Raw genomic sequence first — 23099 nt, 5'->3', positions numbered from 1 at the left:
AATTGTGACAAGAAAGGAAGGCGTAGCGTTAATGAAATCATCTTTATTGTTCTCTTACATACACGTGACAAACCGTCCTTCTCTAGACTAAACGAAAGTGATCCTCATAAACATTCCTCCGGAAGTATGCGAATTTTTTTCTTTATCTCTCAAACAAATTTTTTCTCATTTCTTTCAATACGCTTCTTGTACCAGTTGTATACAGACAAGCCAGCAACTTGCATCACCATCAGTAAAACCACATAAAATACCCATGAGTTGGATTCGCCCAGCGTCTTTTGTGTTAGGCGATGATTATATGATTGACGATACTATTAAATGCACATCGTGAATACAAAGCATTGCCAATGTGAGTGCCGTCTTATATATATATATAAAAGGGCGAATAAGTGATAGAGCTACACTTACGTCAATGTCCTCCATCTTAGCATTGAGGTTTTTGAGTTCATCTTTAAGAACCTTCGTAATATCAGGCACAGTTGACACTCCACCTTGCGACATGACATGCTTGACTAGGCCCTCAACAACACCCTCCATCGTATGTAAAGAGGAGGTCATGGCCTGAATCTTCGCATTGATTTCTGCTAGATTCTTGGTCGTCGACTCAGGAGGCTGAACTGGCGCGCCAAGTGATTCGAGCTTGTTGTGGATACTGTTGAGTGATTCGATGATCCTGAATTGAGTATCCGACACAGCTGCTGCAACTTGAGCCTACCCAAAAAAAAAAAAAAAAAAAAAAAAAGTTAACCCATATTATTAAGAAGTTGAAGTTTTCCTTTGACTTGATGATAACTTACAGCTGAAAGCGGAATGGTTCCGAGTTCTTCCTTCATCTTCTGTTCTTCGCTCTGAACAATCTTTTGGACATCTTCAAAAATTCTCTTATCCTCTTCGTCAATCTTGATCTCACCCGATTTCTTGATCACCTCAGCTTCATGAGGTCTCAAGTATTTCTATCGAAGAAACGTATTTTCAATTATGTTTAGTCCTTTTGTCTTGCATCTTCAGTCAAGAACTAATCAACTAAATAAGCTTCAGATGTAAACTGGCTCTTGACTTTTGTTTTTTTACCTCGGTCTTCGGTGCAGGATTGACTTCATATACTTCAAATGAGTAAAGATCGTGATCATCCGATGCTCCAGACTCTGATGACTGGGCCTAAAATGACATAAAAAATAAAAATCAACAAATAGGAAATACTCTCAAAGCTCAAAGAATACTTCTTCAAATAAAGTATCTTCTTTACCGAGAAACCGAAATGATATCCGGTTGGAAGGTCGACATCTTCCACCTCAAAGCAATCAATCATCCTTGTACCTCTTCCAAATGAGTCGAGTGCTACCCGAAGTTTTTTGCCCACGTATGAGACACGTACGACCACTGGCCCCGGTGAGTTTTTGTAATCACGGAAACATCCTCCGATACTGTTGGCAATGGGTCTGCTTGGGAAAGCCTTAGTACCATCGTTCAACAATCCATAGACCACTGGGGTCAATCTCTAAATGATAATAAATTGGTAATTTTTTTTTTTTGCTCAATGAGTGCCCAAAATCGGCTAGTGAATTAAGAAGGCATATCCATCAATCCATCACAAGAATTAAAGTTTTGGATTCTTGAATAGCGAATCGAATGCTGACAGCACAGAGCACAAGCCCAAATAATAACGCACCGCCTCCCTCTTTTTGTGATTGATTGCTCCTGATACCTTGACATCCAAGCATCCTGATTTCCTAACAACTATCCCTGGATGTTTGTCTCTTTTGATGAATGGTAGTGGCTTTAAAGTTTCATTATAGCCGACTTTTTATGCCTATTGCCTCCTCTTGAATACTTTTGAATAACGGATTGAGATTATAAAAAACATTGTAAATTCAATTGATGTTGCGTAAGTACCTGATTGGCTACATCGTTCGTATCCAAAAAAATGCCTATTCCCTTCCATTTGTCCTTGTTTCCAAAGATGGACCCTTCAGTCGCATAGTCCTGTGTGTACCAGAATGCTAATCCTCGACCACCTTGAGAATGCTGTCCATGGGCTTTGAACGAAAATTCAACCTCCCACTCCTTATGTTCATTTGGCGTAGATCTCCACACTGAACCGTGTAATCCTGGCACAGATGGTGCCAAACGAACAAACTCCAGAGCGACAAACGAATCTATTTTTTAAGAGGTGCAAGTGTTAAAGTGTTAATGATAACAATAAAAAGTCAGTAAGTTTCTCACGGATACTTAAATAAAAAAATAAAAAAAATAAAAAAAACCTTACTGCCATGATGTTCCCAGAATGGAATGGCTCCATTGTACATGAATGGTTTCTTCATGGATTGCTTGTAATCATAACGGCGGTTCTGCGCTGGCTGCACTGTTTCAAATGCTTTTGAGTGCGGCGTCTCATTACTGTCCCCTGCTGCCAACACTATTGTTGACAGAAACACGATTGGTATCAATAGAATGCTTGCTGATTTCATGACAATGAATGAATGGGGAAATGGGAAAGAGGCTGAAACGACAGTGGAACCCAGACAAACAAACAAGCGCCGCGAAGAATGCAAAAAAAAAAAAAAAAAAAAAAAAAGAGGAGTGTGGGGTGTGAAGTATGTTGTGGAGAACAGAAGGGCCAAAGGAAATGTTTGCGGTCCTCAATTAAAGTTGTTTGTAATGCTGAATTGTAAGTAGTCCATTGGATCATATGAATTACAACCAACACTTGCAGGGGCTTTGATCATTCTATTGCCAGTTGCGGACAGATTGTTGATGCCATTTTTTATTGGTATCTTTGAGGTCAAGCTACGTATACAAGAAAAAAAAGAAGAAAAGAATACAAAAACCGCTGAACCAAACGTATTCTTGAATGCTAACCCATGAATAACATGATCACCACGGACGCTATGGGTAACTTCAGCATAGTGTTGTTCATTTGTCGGGTTTGGTCCTGTACAACGCCTATGCATCTTCTACAAGGGCTACAAACATGGTGGTGATGCCAGGTTCATTGATCAGGAGAGATATCCATTATCACTGCTCCCGAAACAATCTCAATAAAATAATGGTAAGCGTCTCATTGTCTTTGTCATAAAAACCAGGACTGAATAACCTTAGTAAAGATATAACCATAGAGTCTGCTGAGAAAAAATAACGAGAGCATGTTTATGTCCAAGGCATTGCTGAGCAAGTTGTCGTTCAGAACGGCGTTAATACCGCGGTTCTTGTCCATATCCCAAGCGTCTTCGGTAGCAATAGCAAAAGACTTGCTGTAGTAGCCCTCCAGGCAGCCGAAAATACAATCTACACAAATGACCAGGGATAGCAAACCGTCATCTGAATTAGATTTGAATGAGGCAAGGATATTTCGTAGCATCTACATAAGCAAAATCAACAAGGAGTAAGAAAAATACCGCCGAAAGACATATAAAGGGATCATTCGAAAGAAGCTAGCCTAGGTGACTCGAGGGTGCTTGTAGCCTGAAAATGACGAAGTTAAGACAGGTTATTTTACCTTTATTTCCTTTGTTTCCCTTATTTCCAACTACACTTTGAAGTTGAAATACTAGTAGGAGGCTCAGAATGTAGTCCATGCATCCTGTGGAAAGGGACCAGAAAAAGCAGCCCACAGTGTCATAATTAAGTATCTGAATATCAGGTCAGTAACTTCTCAAAGAATGCAAAAAAAAAAAAAAAAAAAAAAAAAAGAGAACAAAAAACCATTTTTCCATCGTGGTGGTTAACTGCTCCACATATCCAGTGAGAGCCTTTGGCATGATACTCCACTCCTCTCTTTCCTAATACTGGCTGTGTTGGGGGTTGTTATACCTTTTTTTTTTTAGTACCTTACTAATTATGCATCCTATACCATTGTACACTCTCACCGTGTAAAATATACAGTAGTCAACCCCGATGAAGGCGACACCAATACCACAAAGGAAGGATTGTGTATTTTTCGTCAACACAGTTTTTTCCATTTCTATTTTTAATCCAGACAAGAACTGCTTCTAAGTCATAGCTAAATTTTTTTTTATTTCCATTTGCTTTTTCTCCTCAAACCAAACATTAAGTTCTTAAAGTCATAGAACAGAGTTTAGTACAACGTATGAATGATATATATATATACGGGGCTGGGAGTGAGAGTGTGGAAAAATAAAGCTAAGATGGTGGAGCTTCCACGACAGTGACCGTGGCCTGCAGGCAGAAGGTAATGTGGCCGTTGCCGTTGATGGAGGGAATTTGAAATAAAATTGGCAAAGGGGGAGCAGTCTTCTTGATCAGGAAACAGAACTTGATCTGTGCGGCGCTCGTGGAAACAGGGCAAGAAGTTCCAAACTTGGCCAAGACAGTGCAAAAGTCGAAGGCATCAGTGTAAATGATGTGGTTGAGGAACTTGCCAACGATATTAAGCCTGGCACTAGCGGTGATTGGGATGAGAGAGTTCCAGTCGCGGTAGCGCAGACCTCTGTACCATTAGAGAGAGGGTAAGGGCTGAGGACAAAGTTGGTGACAGCCATGTCAGTGGGGTGAATAGAGCAGCTGCTGAATGGAGGCGAAGGTGTCCGAGCCGAGATAGCAAAAATGAACTTCATGTTGAAAACTTTTTTACCTAGCATTGCTTGAAGGCGAATTGGCAAGTAAAGGAAAAGTGAGCTGCTTTATATGGCAGGATTAAGAAAGGATCGCTGAGGATGAAGCTTGTCTCTCATAGAACAATGTGAATGTATCAATGTGCTCAAACACAGGCGGTTGGCAGTTGAGTTTGGTGGCACAAAATGCGACTGCTGTGCTTGGGCTGAAGAAAAACGGATTACTGACGTTAAGGGAGACGGTGTGCACATTCTACACAACGTTCAATGTGTGTGCACAAGTACAAAGTTCAAGAATACAAACAAATAAAACAAATAAAACCAATTACGATTATAAAAAAGAATACAAGCAGCGACATGTGCCCTCAACCTTAAGTAGACAGGGCAAGCATAGAACGATTCCAAGCAAAAATACGTATTTTTCATAGAATGCTAATGCTAGCTGTCTATATAAAACGAACCGTGAGAGCGAGTATGATCCACTGTTCAAACGTAGCAAAGAGCTACTTGAAGCAGCGTCGTGGGCTCGTTGAGATGCTACCTACTATGTCAATCAGGCCTATGTTCGAGCAGCAAATGAAGGGAGAGTCTTGGTTCTGGGCGGTATTTAGGAAGCTGAGCATTACCCGTGCTCAACAGCTTGCCGGAGAATCGGGAAATGACATTCAAACCGATTCTTCGCCAATCTAAAGCAAAATAGTATGCATGTGAAGAATGACGAACGATCTGCGACCGGCACCTACTACTGTACTGCAGCCTCTGAGCATACAAGCACACATCTGGCAAGGAAAAGTACAATGAAATTGCATTGTAGGCCATGTCCATTCGAGCCAGCAGAATACTTTGTGGAAACCCCTTCTCACATGCCAACCCAACATTTGTCGGTATGCTTATGACCCATTATGTTGTATCCTTCTGGGTGATTGGATCCAAAGCTTCGGGAAGGACTACATTGATGGAACATTTCGACATGAACCTTGGTTATTTTTTGCAGACATGTTGTCACATGATCTTGTATAGCGTGTAGGAGACCTTCTCTGGCCATAATATCTGATATCCGGGGCTTTGGCTGTTATATTGTTTGGAGTGGTGATTTTGTTACAACAGCCACTATGCCAGATGGCTATAAACTCCTCCGCCATCCCCTTTATAGTCAGTTGCAGGAAAAATATGAATTAAGTCATATGGTGATGAAAGGACTTTTCGTATTTCCGTATTGCAATTCTGATTCGGTACATCCGAGTTCTTGGTTATACTTCATTTTTCCAGTCATTGCAAGAAGAGACACAATTGCTAGAGACGTTGTCCCTAAAGCTTGAGACTATTCTTTAAGTCAAGGAACATCTTTGAAACTCATCTGATGACATACATCTACGATGTCAATTCGGCAAGCTTTTGAAAGTCTTTTCTGTTATCATTATTTTATTTTTTTCTACTCATTCAAGAGAGGAACATATTAACTTCATATTTGTTCAAAATGTTGCAATGGAAATCTGGCGAGGCCAAAGGTAAAATTTCGTGTATACAGGGGAGCGGTGAAGCATGTCTAAAATGGATCACATGGACAACTGATAGGGCATGAATTTCGTGATGTAAATAGATGCCACGTGCACTTGTTCTACGCCCCGTTGCACTGGAGACTGCATAGGTGCCAGGTTTCCTTAGTCTGCACCTTTTTTTAGTGAATGCGCTCATAATCTGTAATGGCTCAGTGACTATAAGTGTTCACTCTTCCACCTCCCGATTAGATTCAGAAGGATATCTGATTTATAAAAACTTTTTTTATTACCGTTTTTTATAGGAATGATAAATAATTTTACTAACTAGTAAAAAGCTCCTATCCCTTGAAGATTTGGGTTGGTATTGATAGATAGTTGGTATGATCATTAAGATATTAGCGATGATAATAAATATGAGAAGAAAGATGAAATGAAAGAAACAAATAGAGTGTAAAAAAAAAAAAAAAGAAAAAAAAAAGAGAGAAAGAATGCTCATGAAGTATTAAACCATGTTTTCGTCTCATTTATCCCCCATTTTCCCCTTCTCTCAATTCCTCCTCTCTCTGCCTCTGCCTCTCTGCCTTTATTTAGTTCTTTTTTATGCACCTTTCTGGATGTATCTCGATCTATCTCGATCTATCGTGTTTCTAATGTCTATAGCCGATCTTTATTACTATGCTCTGTTGCTCTTGACATTTACAAGATAATTTTAGGAACAGCAAACAAAAAATAAATAAATAAATAAAAATCGCGCGTATTAGCTCTTCAGTAGCTCTTCAGTAGCTCTTTCATAGTGTCTATAGTTAGGCCCCACGCAGCAAATTAGAACCGTAGTTGCTCAACATTCCTTTTGCTTTTTTTAACAAATGAGCTGAAAAAAACATGAATCGTGCTCAATATTTTCTACTTTCAAGATCTGTATTCGCAATTCCTTTTTGATATTTGCAGTCTTTTATATTCTATATTTTATATATTATTTTATTTATCCTATGCTTATGCATTTGCTTATGTTTTGCTCTTCCCCTGCTCTTCATTGCTTTGCTTTTTTAGAGTCTCTTATTCGTTTATGGCCCTTATTATTTTTTATTTTTTTTTTTCGCTGCTCTTGCTGTTTATTTTCGTGAGGTTGAGTGCCCAATGCGAGAGCTCTTTCTGGTTGGATCTCGTTCCTTCCATCCAAACTTACCCAGCTCAACATTAAAAAAAAATAAAAAATAAAAAATAAAAAATAAAGGCCCTGTGACCCACAAAAAAAAAATAAACATACCAGCACAGTGTATGTGTACATGTGCCATAGACTGGATGCAGAAAAACTGAACGTTAAAAAAAGGTTCTTTTTTTTTTTTTTTTTTTTGTGAATGAATGTGTGTTATGTGCAGATGCTCTCTTTGATCATACACATTGTCCCTCGAGTCAATATCCAGTTATAGATTTTTTCTAAACACGTTGATATATTTGTATTCACAATTCCTTTTATATTGCAAAATAAGAAAAAGAAAAAGAAAAACAAAGGCCCCCAGATGATGGGTAACCGATACCCCCCCTCCCGCTCCCCTTCCTTGTGCTTGCGATTCTGAACTTAACAGACAGAAAACAGAGTTCAAGAGACGGAGAAGGAGAAGAAACGTTTTAAACATAATTCAGGAGGTATTTGTTTATTTTTTTTATTTTTTATGTTTTTATGTTTTTATGTTGGCGCTTATTTCTTATTTTCTTTTACTTTTTTAAAATGGATCTTGCATTGCTCTGCCTTTTAGTTCTGGATCTTTGAACACAAAGTACATGTAAAAGAATGCAAGGGCCCGGGCAAACGAATAGGCAGAGAGACAGATGGGCAAAAGCGAAGGAAGGGAGGCGAAGGGTGTAAAGAAAGACATTGTAAGAGGTAATCAATCCTCAATATCTTAATTCATCATTATCCCTGTTACATGGCCTAAAAATGTGTGTCAATCTGTGTATGATATTTTGTTGCTCAGTTTCGCCCTGTGTTGAACAAGGGTGGACGAGATGGCTAGTGTGATTCGACAATGCGATGCGTTTTTTTTTTTTTTTTTTTTTTTTTTTTTTGGCTCTCTCTCAATCTCTATATTTCCTTGCATTGACATTGGGCATTGGCCCAGCCCGTGTCAAAAAAAAAAAAAAAAAAAAAAAGGGGGGGGAAAGACAATTGGATTTACACTAATCATGTAATAATGCCATGCTTTTGCGATGCTATTCCATGCTCTTTTGTATCTTTGTATGTGAGCAGTCGCGCACATATCCTTTCATTCATTCTTTGTGATTGAATAAAGGTCAGAGTAAATATCCAATCCATTCAATCGGGTTATAAAGATTCATAGATGAGTAAAAGAAAGGAAAAAAAGGTATAAAAGGATCGCATTGTTTTCCCTTCATTAACCTCAATTTCTGTTCATCATTCTTTTACTCCACATTAAGCATTAATTATCGCATAACGACCCTTTAGTTCTTTCTACATTTACGTTTATTGACCTTCGCTTTTTCATTCCCAATCACTCTTCACTATCATTCTTCAACTCATTTTTTAATTGTACAGATTTTTTTTTTATATACCTCTCTCCGTGTTTCATTATCATTCCCTCTTACTTGTAATCCATTATATACCACATACCGCCATGTCTAACGCCCAACTCTCCACATTGGCGCCATTGTCAAATATCTCAGGCATGGATATTAGTCAAATGTTATCAAACTCAAGTACTGGGATGCCGCTTACAACGATCCCTGAAATGCCAGGTGACGAAGGGGATGAAGAAGAAGAGAATAGACGAAACAGACGATCATTTGCAGAAGGATATAGCCATGAAGAACGCGTCTCTAGCAGTAACCGTAACAGCATGAGTGACCGGTCATCTTTCAAGGCTCGACGCACTTCAAGGCTATCAATCAATATGACATATGCCTTGCCATCAACACCACCACTTTCTACCGCCGCCATGACATCATCGCCTTTCGCGTCTATCTCTACTACTTCTAGTTCTACTTCAATCTCCCCGACTACGAACCCATATCAATGGTCAAGTGATCTTCGACAATACATCATGTCAGATATTGGGCCTCAACCTTCTAATAGCCAAGTACCAACACTCCGAAACAATCATTTCAACCTCAACAGCACAATTACCAGCAATGGTGTAGTACGACGACGATCTTATTCCAAGAACGTTGGCCCTTCCTTTTCTTCACCAAGCCCACCATCATCTTCTCAATCCTCTCCATCGTTGACTGAAGGCTGTTCAGCAACATTTGAAGTGTCTGGACATGCTGGACATGCCGGATATGTAAACAATAATACCCACATTAGCGACATTAATTATAGTTGCAAGGGATTGGGTGTTTCCTTACCTACTCCTAGGGTGAGCATGGATTTGTCTGCCCAATAATGTGTAGAAACAAGTCATTAGCTCTTAATATAGTCCTAATAAAAAAAAAACTTAAAAAATAATAAATAGCAATGGTATGCTCCAAGCTCACATCGTTTGTTGATCATTTGTCTGTCTCTCTCTCTCTTTGGCTCAATCCTTTACTCTCTATCGTCACCTCTTGCTTATTGCAGTGGAGCAGAGCGATGGCTTAATATTGTTATATTGTTATTATTATTATTCTACCCAATGATGCTTTCCTCCAAAACCAATCGCGGAGATTAGCATTTATTGGGAAAAAAAAAAAAAAAAAAAAAAAAAAAAAGCAAACGAACGAGCTGCATTTTTTTTTTCTTCTTCACCCCGAGGCCTAAGATACCGGCGATAAGGTAACAAATGCAAATCAATGTGTCCATGCAGGTAATGCAGTTAATGCATGCAGTCCAATCTCCCTCCTTACCCCCCCTGTTTTTCATTCACCTCTCACCTCACCTCTCACCTCTCACCTTTTACTTCACTCTCCCACCCAAAACATTTTCACTCATTTGCAAAGCGCGCAAAGCGCATTAATGCACAGGCATTTTGACACAGACAAAAGTCTCCAATTTTTTTTTTTTCTTTTATCCTCCCCTTTTTCTTTGGTTTGCCATCTGCCCATCTGCCTTTTAAGTCAACACAATTGGAAGGGCTCTTTTTTTTTTTTTTTTTTTTTTTTGGCCGTTTAAATTCGCTATTTCCTCATAAAGTTGCCTTTGGTGACGCTAATGATGGTATTTACAATGCAAAGTTAGACCTTCCAGTGAACTTTGAGGTTTCCTAGTGTAACCAAAATCATAAAAAGATGAACGGACATCAGGGTTGTGCCAACTGAAGGGTCAGTCAGGTTCATTACGAGGCTTTTTTTGTGTGTGCATGTGCACGTGTGTGTGTTATTTTTTTTGCTTTTTAGTGGGCAAACACCAAAAAGCGTGAGCGAGTGATGAGGCGGTGCCTGGAGTGATTATGTGAGTCTGCGTCTGACTGACTGTGGAGAGTAAAAAAAAAAAAAATGTGAGCATTTTGTGCAAAAAAAAAAAAAAAAAAAAAAAAAAACGGGCTGTGGTAGCTCCTCTCTTTCTCATTGAATTGACGGTTGATTCAACAACTCATCTCCATTTCTTTTAAAAAGTTGTTCTGATTTCTTTATGTTATTCACCTTCTTCGGCTTATTGAATACCTTGTTGCTGTAAATAATTATCCTCTTCTATTATATCCATTAACTCACACACGTTGCAAACAAATATCGTTTATCACTTCGACCCAAGCAGCAACAGCAAATGAATAGTGTAGGACCCAGAAAAATCCCAGGCCTATACAGCTTTGTCAAGCTGCTATGTCGAACATTATTCCATATCTTCTTTCGAGAATATGGTGCGTTCCATACAGAATCTATCCCACAACAAGAGCCGTTACTCGTGGTTTCAAATCATGGCAACTATTTACTGGATGGATTAGCATTGCTGGCAACACATCCTGGTCAGATTTCCTTCTTGATGGCCCAACCTAATTTCAAGACTGCTATCGGAGGTATTGCGCGAAAGATAGGCGCCATTCCAGTGCTAAGGTATCATTTTTCTAATAATAAAACTATTGTCGTGTCAAGAGATCAAGGGCATCTGACAATTGTGCCTCGTGTCTTGGAGAAGTTGAAATGAATGACCTGCTTTGTCAATAAAAGCTGTGCGGATGAATCTAATGAGTATGGCGTATGGTGTGACAATTTGAATTACCCCTGGATCTCCTTCCCCTCTCTCCTTCTCCTTTCCCCCATTCTTCTTCTCTGTAAACTAATACGGTGATGTGGTAACAATCATTAGGCCGCAGGATGCAACAAAGTACGATGGGGCGGGTCTTGTTACAATAGCACATGATGGGTGCAGTATTTCAGGCGATGGAATTGGTACTCAATTAAGTCAAGGAGATACAGTCTATATCGAATGTGGATCATTTCAGGATGCCACCAAGGATGATCGTGTAACTCAATGCTATGCTGTGGTTGAAGATGTTATAAACGAGCGCCAGGTGACGTTTAAGCAACCAGGACTGAAATGGCTCCCTGCGACATTGACTTCAGAACGAGATATTACCTATATCAAATCTCACAAAATTGTCGATAGTGGTTCTCTCAAGATCAGGGTGGAGTGTGGTAATACCATGATAGGGATCAACAATGCGTTAAAAGCACATGAGCAGCAGCAGAATGCAGTGTTTATGGCCAACAGTGCCACAGGCACGATTGGAAAATTTGTTCAAAAGATCTTTTCGAAATCTCCAGAAGCAGAGGCAAGTGCAGCAGAACGACAGTCGATTTTGGCTGCCCATGCGATGGAGAACGGGACCTTCACTTCAGGCGCGGACATTCCAGGGTCTGTTACAGCACCGCCCAATATCTTCCAGAATACTGAATCTACGCCGTTACTTCGGAATAAGCGATCATTGAACTCACCTATACGCGCTATGTATACGGCTGCAAGCCGTAATAGCTCGAATTTAAGGCTCTCATCGTTTTCAACCAACCACAGTACTCGTGATGTGAATGGCGGCTACATGGATGCGGATGAACAGGTGGGTATGGGTGTGCAATTGGAGGAAGAAGATTTATTGAATCAGGGAAACACTTCATTTGCATATATGATCACCGGAAACAAGGATTCGAACTCTGCAACCATTGCTCCGCCTACATCGGCGAGACACGATGTCGCTTCCTCACCAGCAATGCTCACTCCACCAACAACTAGTATGCGCTTCCCAACTGTTCCTTGTATGTTTCAATATGCTCGCCCAATTGATCATTCTATGATCTACGAGAGTGTTTGGAAGAATTTTGAGGATAATAGGACTGTAGCTGTTTTCCCAGAGGGAGTCTCGAGTGATGACTATCATCTGTTGGATTTCAAATACGGATGTACAATCATGGTCTTGGGCTACCTTGCACGGCAGCAACAGAGGCAGGAGGAACAACATTCAACAGCAGCGTCAACACCAAAGACTTTGAGGATTATACCCTGCGGCCTCAATTTCTTTAATCGTCATCGATTTCGATCCCGTTTCTACGCTGATTATGGTCATCCGATAACAGTCCCAGACCACCTTATAGAAATGTATCGTGAAGGAGGTGAAGCCAAGAAGAAAGGTATGGGCTAGAAAAAGCACATTGAGGATGAAAAGAAGGAAAAATAAAAAACTGAGGTACTTGTGTATTAACGTATTGTTATAATTGTTATTATTATTTATAGCATGTACAGAGCTGCTACAAATGATCCATGATGCCGTGGAAGGACTGACATTGAATGCACCAAACTATGATGAGCTGCGACTGATCAAAGCCACGAGGCGACTTTATAGTAGTACGCTAAAGAAACCACTGACGATGCCTCAAAAGCTGGAATTGACCCGTCGATTTGCAAAAGGATACTCCAAATTGGTTTTGACTCCAAAAGTGGCAGAGATCAAACGAGACATTAATGCATATGATAAACATTTGACGAACAAAGGCGTGCAAGATTGGCAATTGACTGCTGATCCGAATTTGATAGTCGCTTTGGTCTGTACATTGCCAGCATTGTTTTGTCTTCCAGCATTGTTTCTTTTATCATTGCCAGGAACACTTCTCTTCGAGCCTGTTGGGTTGATAGCAACATCAGCAGCCAATTACAAGGGTCGGCAAGCCATGTTGGCGTTTCAATCTTATTTGCCTGTCTCAAGATGGCCAGGACGAGATGTAATTGCGACTTGGAAGATTGTGGCGTCGTTGGCGTTGATGCCGATTTGTTTCATTCTGTATGCGACATTGTTGACGATCTGGGTGGGTCATTGGGCGGCACTTCATGATTATTATTGGAGCATGAGTCGATTGATGGTCTTTTGGATACTGGCGACGTTTGTGCTGTTTCCTACGATTGCATACTGTACAGTATGGATCTGGGAATGGCAGATCGATCTGAAGATGCAGATCCAAGTTTGGTGGTCGAAACTCTGTGGAGGAAATGCAGAGATGAAGCGATGGAGGCGGGATTTGGTTGGAAAAGTGAATGAGCTGGTGGAGCGGATGGGAGGACATGATGCGTTTGATATTTCTGGACATTGTTAAACTCTGTATTACCAGCAAATAGCGCATAAGATTGATTAAAAAAAAAAAAAAAAAAAAAAGATAACAACAAATGTTAAATGTGTTACCAATATATACTGCTCATATCCAAAAACATTTTAATAGGCTATCTTAGAACGCCTTGAAGGATTGAAATTTTCTGGTGTTGTCAATGTTGTCCATAAAAATAAAATATAAAATGCTGTGCATGGAAATGAACTCCTTTTTCTCATGGGTTTATTATCTCCTTCCTCTCTCCTATTTGTGTTCCTTTTTTACTTCTATCCCTTTTTTTATTTTTTCTCTTACTCACCTTTACAAAGATCGAATAAACAGCGAAATAAAGCACCGAAGATTGGTCATACAAAAGTTGAGATTAATTAGATTGTTCAGATTTTCTCTTTCCCTGCATCCAAAATATGCATTTCAATAAAAAAAAAAGGACTTGGCATGTCATTAATAGCTTTTCAGTGAATACGATCCAGTAATACGGAGGGAGAACCAGGTCAAAAGAGGAGGAGGAGAGAGGGTTTTTTTGTCAGGTTAAGTGTAATGAGGAGTGAAAAGGTGACGAATGAGATTGAATTATGAATCATTGCCAAAATGGCAATTACTTTTATTTTCTCTTTCTCTCTCTCTCTCTCTCTCGTCCACTTGCTTCATTCCTTATTCGTTTTTTTTTTTTTTTTTTTTTTTTTTTGTTTTGTACGCTTAGAATGCATTGATGAATTGATTCGATTGCCATCTTTTTTTTTTTTTTTTGTTCATTCTTATTCTGACCAAACAACGGCCACGCAAATGTTGATGTTCGTAGTGTTGTCAACTCAAAAGCATTCATCATCCCTATTGGCTACAACGCGCCTTTGTACAACAAACAATCCATAAACTTTAAAACACGCGAACCCTTATTTGAGTGAAGGTAAAGGACAGTTTTTCACTATACTCTTATACTTCAAAGGTATACATGTGTTGCATTGCCGTCTTTTTCTTTCTGTTTGTATTCCTGCCTACAAGGAAACAAAGAGCAAGAAGGCGCATGTCATTTCAAGCTATTCGCACAATAATAAACCCATAGACCTCCCTCTTCCCTCCTCTTCTCTCCTTTGCCACAAGAAGTGGTTTAGTCACTCTATGCATTCAATCTTCTTCTTCCACTCTTCCTCCGCTTTTTTTTTTTTTTTTTTTTTTTTTTTTCCGCTTTTTCCCTTTTCGCTAAAAAGTAATCCCAGCCCCATTCACAATCCAATCTGCCTCTTACAAAAAGAAAAGAGATAAAGAAATGTCCACATTATTGAGTTGATCTCTAACCAAATAATTCTCCTTTTTTATATTTCGAAAGTTATATCTTGCTATCTTCTTTTTTTGCCTTGTCTTCCCTATCCACAATGACATCCATAGGATATGACCCATCTAGCTCTAGTCCGCCATCTCGACAACTCGAAATGACTGAGCTTAACAATCATCATGATTCTGAGCATTCTATTACATCCTCAATCCCTCACTCTCCTCCTTCCTCATATCTTCATTGGAAAAAGGCTCTTTCGTTCCCTGCTTTACCATGGAGTCGACGAAGGGCTCATAGTAAAGGGGAAGGGGAAGGGAAAAACTCAAGGAAGCGAACGCTTGATGCTAATAAAAGTTCTGGGAATGCAACCGAGGATGAAATCTTAGCAGCAATGAAAGAAGCAAACCGAGACCAGATAACAACAATAACAGAAGCTGAATTGACAGAGGCAGTGGGCGCAGCTATTCTCGCAATATTACCGTCGTCACCAAAGGGGAGTAGGGGCTGGGATAACAACAGTAGCAATGAAAGTAATGATATTGTGTACGATGCGGCCTATGCGCTGAATCAAAATCCACACATTACTTCTAGCGCCAATAACAGTAGTCGCGGTGGATTTGGAAACGGTGGATTGTTGCCTCTGGACAGTCCATGGCGGGGAAGTAGGCAACTTCAAAATCATCCTCTCTCTCATTCTCAACATTACAGCTTCCAACAGCAAGACCTTGTCAACTCAATAGAGCAGTTTCACCGTCCACCTTATGGTCATAGTCAAAGCAACCAAAGACATGACCATGGCCGTAGTCGAAATAGTAGCAATAATGGAAGTATTGGTTTTGGAATGGACGGTCATAGATCGTTTCAGTATTATGATTCATATGATTCAGATAATTATCATCATAGGCATTGGCACCGCCATGACAGTTCTGTCCCGACTGCGTCAGCTATGGCCTTTGCAAGGCAAAAGCACCGTTATGTCGATAATCGAGCATGGTCTAATCAATCTAGCTCGCCTCAGATTAGTCAACTCCACCACTATTACTGTCAGCAACAGCAGCAACAAAAACGCCAACAACAACATCAACTCTGCCAGGACCAATACCGAGATCAGTATAATCATCAACAAACCTTACAAGAAGCACAGCGCCAGCACCAATACCTGCAGAGGCCGCAGCATGACCAACAATATGAACAACAGCAGCAACAACGACAGCAGCAGCAGCAACAGCGGCTTAAATGCCAGCAGTATCAACAGTTTTATCAACAAAGCTGTCACCACGCAAATGGCTTGCACCGCACCCTTAGTCGTAGATCCTCCCCTATTATCCACAAGGCTATAGCCAGACTGAACTGTCAGTCCTATCATAGTAATTCTGATTCATTTACTTCTAATTCGTCCCCTTCCCCCACTGTCTCCTCTTCTCCTACCACCATTATTTCGCAATCGCAATCCCACTCTCCCTCTCCCCCTCCTTCTCCTTCCCTTTCAGCTACTAATAGCACCGGAACAGGGAGCTCCCATCATTCTGGCCTGTGTCTACATTCGCAACATCCATATCTCCACGTATCTACTCCTTCCTCTTCACCCCCTGCTGCCGCTCCTCCCCCATCCATTCATCTCTCTTCACCTCAGCATCAAGCCTCTTATTCGCCATTTATACACAAATATCACCACGCACCCTCCTCATCTATGTCTCCTACTTCCTTCGCATCTTCACCTGGAACCTTAACAAATACTACGCCCAATAACAATTACTCACCTTCATCAATGGTGGCGACTTTGGAACTAAAGAATAGTAATGACCCCTGCTTGCATGACAGTAACAATATTAGTGCTAATGGCAAGGATGAAGTAAGGATTGAGGGATCAACTACAAGCAACTCTATTGTAAATGGAACCACTGTCATTGAGGCTGCTGCTACTGTTCCTGAAGCTGAGACATCGGCAGCACCTTTGATTTCAGCTATCAATAACACGCACGGACGGCTCAGAGAACTTGGATATATAAGCAGGAATGCTAGGAATAGGGCTAGCTCCACGTCAACGGAAGATTATACACACTCCCTTTCTTTTGCCTCCTATGACCCTCAAACAGCGGCAGCAGTCACAGATGCTTCAGCAGCAACGATAGTTCGCATCAATGATGAAGATGAGAGAAGTGAATATACTTCGTGTCTTGAGCCCGGAGTTGCAGACAGAGAGGATGATGGGGATGAAGATAAAAGAAGAGGAGGAAGACGTCAACTTGCGTTACAGCAACAGCAACAACAGCAGCAACAACAACAACGGCAGCAGCAACAGCACCCAGTAGCCGAACAGGCTGTCTATGAGGAATGTTCCGAGCCTGTCTTCTCTTGCTCAATACCAGACTGGCAGACATTTAAAGCTGGGGTAGGGTTGAGAGGGGGAAAGGAGCTTTTTTTTTTAAAAAAAAAAAAAAAAAAAAAAAGGCTTAATTATTTAACCACATCGACTGATTTAAGCCTTATTTCAAAATAATGTATCTAGCTCCTTCCGAGATCCAAGCATGCGCGAGAGGCATTGTTAGGAACCGTTATTTTAGCTCTTGTAACCATTGCACTGGAAACCATTTTGCTACAGCGACATCGATCAATGGTTATTACTCTCATAGACGGAAACGTGACTGCTGGCCGTCCCTTCGAGATCTCATTCTTTCGACCTCTGACCGTATACTATTCTCTCTTTATTCTTGCAGAAGTCTTTGCGGTTGGCCTCCTATGGGATGCGGTATGTTATTTTTATTTTACTTATTATTATTATTATTATTGTATCTGCTATTCCATACATTCCACATTCCACATTTCATTGTATTTTGTTTTTGTTTATTGAATAATAACTTAACATTAACCTTTTTTTTTTTTAAAAAAAAGGCCATTCACAAGAACTCATTACAACTGGTTGCATTCACGCTTTTTGAATGGTGCATGGTCTCTTATTCAGGGCTTCAGATATGGCAACATGACCAGTTGGTCAAAGATATTGGTATATCGGATGAACTTTTGATACATCTAGGCGACATCAAGACCCGTACAATCTTATTTTCACAGTTTGGTGTTCAGGTCACAGCCTGCATAGGGATCACTCTTTTAACCTGGCGGCTATATTCTGAGTTCGGGTGGCTAGTCTTCCAAAAGTTGGGCGCAGATGTATCACTGAGGAGTAAGGAGCAGAAGCTAGTGCCTCGGTAGTGCTTTATCTTTTTTCTTTTTTTTTTTTTTTTTTTGAAAAGTTCCTGATTTCGGATTTTTTTTATTCTTTTACTGTCTTTGTTCTTCCTTAGAGATGATGAAAGAGTATCGTCTGCTGTTCACATTACTCAAGCTGGACGCGTTTTTCTTTTTCGGATATGCAATCCAGATTGCGATCTTGACTGACAAATACTGGCAAAAGGGTTTGACCGAGGTTGCTTTTGCGGTTCCTTTGTCCTGCATCATTATCTTGCTTGGATTTTGTGCCGTAAGTCTTTATATTATTTTATTTCTCATCATTTTCCTTGTACATTTATTATGCTTTTATTTATTTATTAATTTATTTATTAATTAATTAATTTATTAATTTATTTATTAATTTATTTATTAATTAATTAATTTATTAATTTATTTATTAATTAATTAATTTATTAATTTATTTATTTATTGGTTTAGTTACGCAACGAGAACAAAGTAACGATGGGTGGGTTCATTACATGCTTGGCTTTGTTGATCGGGTATATGATCTATCGCTTGGTCGCACTCTTTCAGACCTTAACTGGAGATCCTGCAACGGACCCTTACTTCTTTAGCCGCAAAACCATGACAGTCTTTGGTAAAAAAAAAAAAAAAAAAAAAAAGCAGAAAGCTTTGACTATGGCTTTCACAAGTGCATGTATAAACTTTTTTTTTTTTTTTTTTCCCTCTTTTTAACTTAGCTGGATTGACACTATTTATGACTATCCTTGCGCTCATCAACGCAATAGTTATGCTTTACAACTTTAACAAGGGCCTCAAGGAAGCTAGTAAGTGCTTAAAGATTTATTATTGGTATATAAAGTCCATGTCTACGTTTATTTATTTAATTTTTCTCTTTCCTCTAATTTAACAGTGCGGCAATATCGAGTCCGTCGCTCAGGCACTATCCGTTCAGTGACTCATTCTACACGTCGTTTGTCAATTCACGGAAGCGGATCCATCAATATCACTGCCTTTACAAATACTTCTGGCGGTTGTAATACCAACAATAACGGAGAACAATGCCTAAGAGCTGAAGCTGGAATTGAAATTGGAGCTGGAGCCGGGGCCAGGACCGGAGCAGAGGATGGGACTGAAACAGGGGCTACCTTAGGATCAAGACCAGCAATGGTCCAAAAAAAGGGCTTCTCCTTCTTGCCTAATCTTCAACAAGGTTCCAAGAGAACTGTCATCCGTTATGATGTAACAACTACAACCGCTGTCCCCACAATGACTGAGCGTTGGGAAATTGAGTAATTTACTTTTTACACTCTTCTTTTCATTTAATGAGTATAATATCATCTCTTTTTTACACCTTATCTCGTCTCATCGTCTTTTGCAAAGCAGTGACGCTGTGTATTGTATAATATACTTGGCTCTCCAAATACTCTGAGCCAACAAAAAAAAGTCTAGACCTCATTCAACCGCAGGTCCTTTGATAGATGCGTGGCTCTTTCCCCAAGGGCCTGGTATCTACTGGTCTTGGTGACAAATATATGAGTAGAGGTTATACCACGCTGTGAAGGAGTATGCAAAATTATATTTAACATATTGCTTGGTACCAAAATGACCAGATTAAAGTCTGCTCAGCGCCAACCGGTGATGGTTGCTCTTTTATATTGATCATTTTCATATAAGATATCATGTGAAAGCATTTTTAATAATTATAGAAAAAAAAAAAAAAAAAAAATTAACTAAGCAAGTATGACTATCGAAACAGCTTTGAGCTCATTCAAACATGGAATGTTTTTCATCTTCCAACACTTCTTGAAAGGCTTTAGTTATTTGCTCAGTAGTGTGAATTCTATGACTCGATAACATGCGTGTTCGGTCAATATCAGGGAATCGTTTAAGAGCAGAATGTATACTCCTCTCTACGTACATCGCCGATACTAAATAGCACCCATCCCCGATTGGATATTGAAGAAATAACGGATTGCCGTCATTGGTCGCTTTTCCAATTGGGAGTATTGAATGTAAGGTTGATGACTCCAGCCGACTATCCCCTTCAGGCTGCGACCATTTGACTACGCTTTCCCCAAGCTGTTGGGGGAGTTTGAGAGTATTTTTTTCACCGACGGTGATAGGCCCCATGGTGCGTTGGACATCAGAAACATTGGGATAGTGGCACCCATGCTGCGAATCGAGCGTCCTAGATCCTGCCCAATGGGACTCAAGTTGACTTGGGTCACTGAGCTGAAAGATGAAATGCTGTTTCCCGTGCTGCGCTGAAATGCTTGATACTGGTTCTTGTGATGTTGTATTAGCATCGAAAAATCCTTGAGGAAGCAAATCTTTGGTCACCAAGGCCGTTTCTGAGTCATCAAAATTTTGACGTCGATCCGACGATGAAAAGCTTCGAATATATGTATCCGACCTATAAAATAAATAAATGAGTTAAAGCAAAGACACATATCTCTCTTTAAGGAAGGTATTAAGCTCAAATGTCGACCTACGGCTGCTGTCGCTTGAACATGGATTTTGACGGTTGATGCGAAGGCCGTGTAAGTTGAGATCCCGCCTTTTCGACATAGTGCTTAGGCTCATCAACATATGTTCGTCTATCATTCATGGCGCTATCAGGGTCGATATATGTAGTAAAGAACACATATGGGTTCTCTTGGGCTTGAGTTGAGTTGTGTGCTTCGCTTCCCGAGCTGATTACCCAAGGACCTTGCTGATATGAGGGCTCCAATCTTGCTGCGACTATTTCTCCGCTTTTAGAGGATTTAGCCAGCCTGTTGGAAGTACTCGGTAGAGTAAGCCTGCTGGGGTGTGATGACGATGTCTCGGGGCTTTCGGTCAGTTGATGTGCCTCTTTGCTTTTAAAGTTATTTTTGGATAGAGATGTCTTTATATCAGGAAAAGGGATTTTAGGCTTATGATTGGAGCTATTGATGAAGGTAGGGCTCACAGACGCTATGTTGGCAGCTCGATCAGGCAGGACTGGGATAACTGTTTGTTTAGTAGACTTTTTGAACAAGGCAGGTAGTTCTTCAGTTTGTTGCAGTTGCTGCTGCCTCTGTATCTGTTGTTGGAGATGTGCAAGGAAGTCTGTCGAAATTCTAGGTCGTGAGGTAGTAAAGATTGATTTCTGAGTCGAAATATGTAGAGATACATGAAACGCAGGGTCAGTTACGAGGGGATGATAGTTTATTGGCAAAGAGCTTTGTGAGTTGATTGCAGGAGCTGTGCCGTTCTTGGTCAAAGACGCAGTATTTCCCCATCCACCTACCGAGCGGTTGTCCATGTTGCTTAGAGGCGTAGTAATGGTGAATAGGGAGTATAATTGTGAGAAAAATGAAATAGCAAAGAAAATGGTGAAATCGAAGAAAAAAGAGAAAGACGGGCGCAATTATTTTATGAAAAAAAAAAAAAAAAAAAAAAAAAGTCGCGTTAAGAGTATCCCTAATTGTGATGAAGATTGATATGCATCTGTTTTCAACATTTTACATCTGCAAGGTTGCCAAGGTGGTGGTGTATGAAAGATTAACCGAAATATATTGTAAACAAATAATTCTGAATTTCATCATAACGCGTTACTCTTCTCGTCTTCCACCGCTTCTTTGAAAATATTAGCCAACTGTTCCATTGTCTGTACTTTGTAACCAGACTGCAAGCGAGGCATCTCAATAGGGATTCGTCTGCGTGCAGCTTGTGCACTCCTATCTACATGTATAGTCACTGTGACATAGCATCCATCTCCAATTGGATACTGAAGATATAATGGATCACCATCATTAGACGCGGGCACTACTGAATGTGAACCTCGCGAGGTGGACACTGACCCTTCATCGTCACTGATATCGCCAAATCTCCCAGCTCTACTGGGCATTGTTCTCGATGAAAGGAGTCCCCATCCTGCAGTTTCTGATGATGTTGCGAGAGTATTCCAGTTTGAACGGGCCTGCTCAGGGTGCTGAGAGACTTTCGTGACATTTCCTTCGTTAACAGTGACGGAGCCCATGGCCCGCTGAACATCTGATATTCTAGGGCGGAACTCATGCTGCACCTCCGGGACTTTTGTTTCAGGCCTGTGATCTCGAAATTGGCCTGAATCACTATGTTGTGGAGATAAATCTTGCTTAACCTGCTGGGGTGAAGCGTTTGATGATGACGCGGGTGTAACTGGTTTAGCAGTAGCAAAAAATCCTTCAGGAATCGAGTTTGCGGTAGCCAGCGGTTTTCCAGACCACCGAGATTGGCCAGATCCACGAACTCGTTCTGCTGTAGAATATTTTCTAATTTGAAGGTATGGGTATAAAAATCAGCTGGACTGATCTATAAATGTATTTCATTTCATAAGAGTAGATATTTTCTTACGGCTGTTGTGGCGGTTGCTTGAAAGAGTGTTGCGCCGGTTGACGGCTGCTTCCCAATTGCTGCTTGCTTTGGGTTTGAGATTGGGTTTGAGCTGGAGCTTGAACCTGAGATTGAGCTTGGGTTTGAACTTGAACTTGAACTTGAGATTGAGCTTGAGTTGGAGGACTCTGCTGATTACTGATGTTATTTGCAGAACGAGTCACAGCCTTATCAACATAATGTCTTGCACCACCAACATAGGCTCGACCGTCATCCATTGTGCCATCAGGATCGATAGCAGCGACAAAAGCTAGATAGGGATTCTCGCGCGCCCCATTCTCCGAATTAGTAGGTCTAGAGCCACGCTGGCTTGATAATTCGGGTATCACCATGACTAAATCCTGGTTAACTAACTTTCCTCCGACAGATAGACTTGGTTTTAATGTTGCTTCTGGTGGTGCTATCCGAACTTCACTGGAAGCAGTTTTTGAAATTTTAAAGATAGTATCGGTAGAACTGGTGTTTATGACTACGTTGAATGCAGCTAGTTCAGGTGAATGAGAGTAGACGATTATAGCAGCAGGATTTCTGGATAGAACAGTTGATTCTTTTGAAGCAGACAGCAGTTGCGCCGGCTGAATCGATAAGCCTGGTTGCCAAGAGATAAAGAATTGATGCTGTATTGATATATCAGATATGCATGGGAAT

At 40.4% G+C, this 23099-nt stretch overlaps 6 protein-coding genes across 6 annotated transcripts; 2 read left to right on the top strand and 4 right to left on the bottom strand.

The window, feature by feature from the left end:
• Positions 1–294: 294 nt before the first annotated feature.
• Positions 295–2468, bottom strand: BCR41DRAFT_299989 (legume-like lectin family-domain-containing protein; the record flags this gene model as incomplete). The annotated part of the gene is made up of 6 exons (XM_022020546.1): positions 295–711; positions 867–953; positions 1072–1152; positions 1247–1498; positions 1894–2156; positions 2267–2468. The coding sequence occupies 6 exons, from the start codon at positions 2466–2468 to the stop codon at positions 295–297; spliced, it is 1302 nt and encodes a 433-aa protein (XP_021885036.1).
• A 1672-nt stretch (positions 2469–4140) lies between these two features.
• Positions 4141–4574, bottom strand: BCR41DRAFT_392632 (hypothetical protein; the record flags this gene model as incomplete). The annotated part of the gene is made up of 2 exons (XM_022028474.1): positions 4141–4447; positions 4570–4574. 2 exons carry the CDS (start codon positions 4572–4574, stop codon positions 4141–4143), a joined length of 312 nt encoding a protein of 103 aa, XP_021885035.1.
• Positions 4575–8483: 3909 nt separating this feature from the next.
• Positions 8484–13579, top strand: BCR41DRAFT_419117 (hypothetical protein; the record flags this gene model as incomplete). The annotated part of the gene is made up of 4 exons (XM_022029708.1): positions 8484–9444; positions 10755–11053; positions 11307–12622; positions 12726–13579. Exons 1-4 carry the CDS (start codon positions 8704–8706, stop codon positions 13577–13579), a joined length of 3210 nt encoding a protein of 1069 aa, XP_021885034.1. The 5' UTR covers positions 8484–8703.
• Positions 13580–16551: 2972 nt separating this feature from the next.
• On the top strand, positions 16552–19346 carry BCR41DRAFT_367666 (hypothetical protein; the record flags this gene model as incomplete). Its single annotated transcript, XM_022026319.1, has 6 exons — positions 16552–17253; positions 17754–18042; positions 18164–18339; positions 18528–18687; positions 18791–18877; positions 18964–19346. 6 exons carry the CDS (start codon positions 16552–16554, stop codon positions 19344–19346), a joined length of 1797 nt encoding a protein of 598 aa, XP_021885033.1.
• A 471-nt stretch (positions 19347–19817) lies between these two features.
• Positions 19818–21452, bottom strand: BCR41DRAFT_419115 (hypothetical protein; the record flags this gene model as incomplete). The annotated part of the gene is made up of 3 exons (XM_022029707.1): positions 21325–21452; positions 20546–21183; positions 19818–20466 (listed from the first exon to the last, which is right to left on the bottom strand). Exons 1-3 carry the CDS (start codon positions 21337–21339, stop codon positions 19818–19820), a joined length of 1302 nt encoding a protein of 433 aa, XP_021885032.1. The 5' UTR covers positions 21340–21452.
• Positions 21453–21618: 166 nt separating this feature from the next.
• BCR41DRAFT_367665 (hypothetical protein) lies at positions 21619–22783 on the bottom strand (the record flags this gene model as incomplete). Its single annotated transcript, XM_022026318.1, has 2 exons — positions 21619–22330; positions 22413–22783. 2 exons carry the CDS (start codon positions 22781–22783, stop codon positions 21619–21621), a joined length of 1083 nt encoding a protein of 360 aa, XP_021885031.1.
• Between the last annotated feature and the right edge of the window lie 316 nt (positions 22784–23099).

The sequence above is a fragment of the Lobosporangium transversale genome (assembly GCF_002105155.1).
Source record: "Lobosporangium transversale strain NRRL 3116 chromosome Unknown BCR41scaffold_4, whole genome shotgun sequence".
Lineage (NCBI taxonomy): Eukaryota > Fungi > Mortierellomycota > Mortierellomycetes > Mortierellales > Mortierellaceae > Lobosporangium > Lobosporangium transversale.
This window is presented reverse-complemented; position numbering and strand designations above follow the sequence as displayed.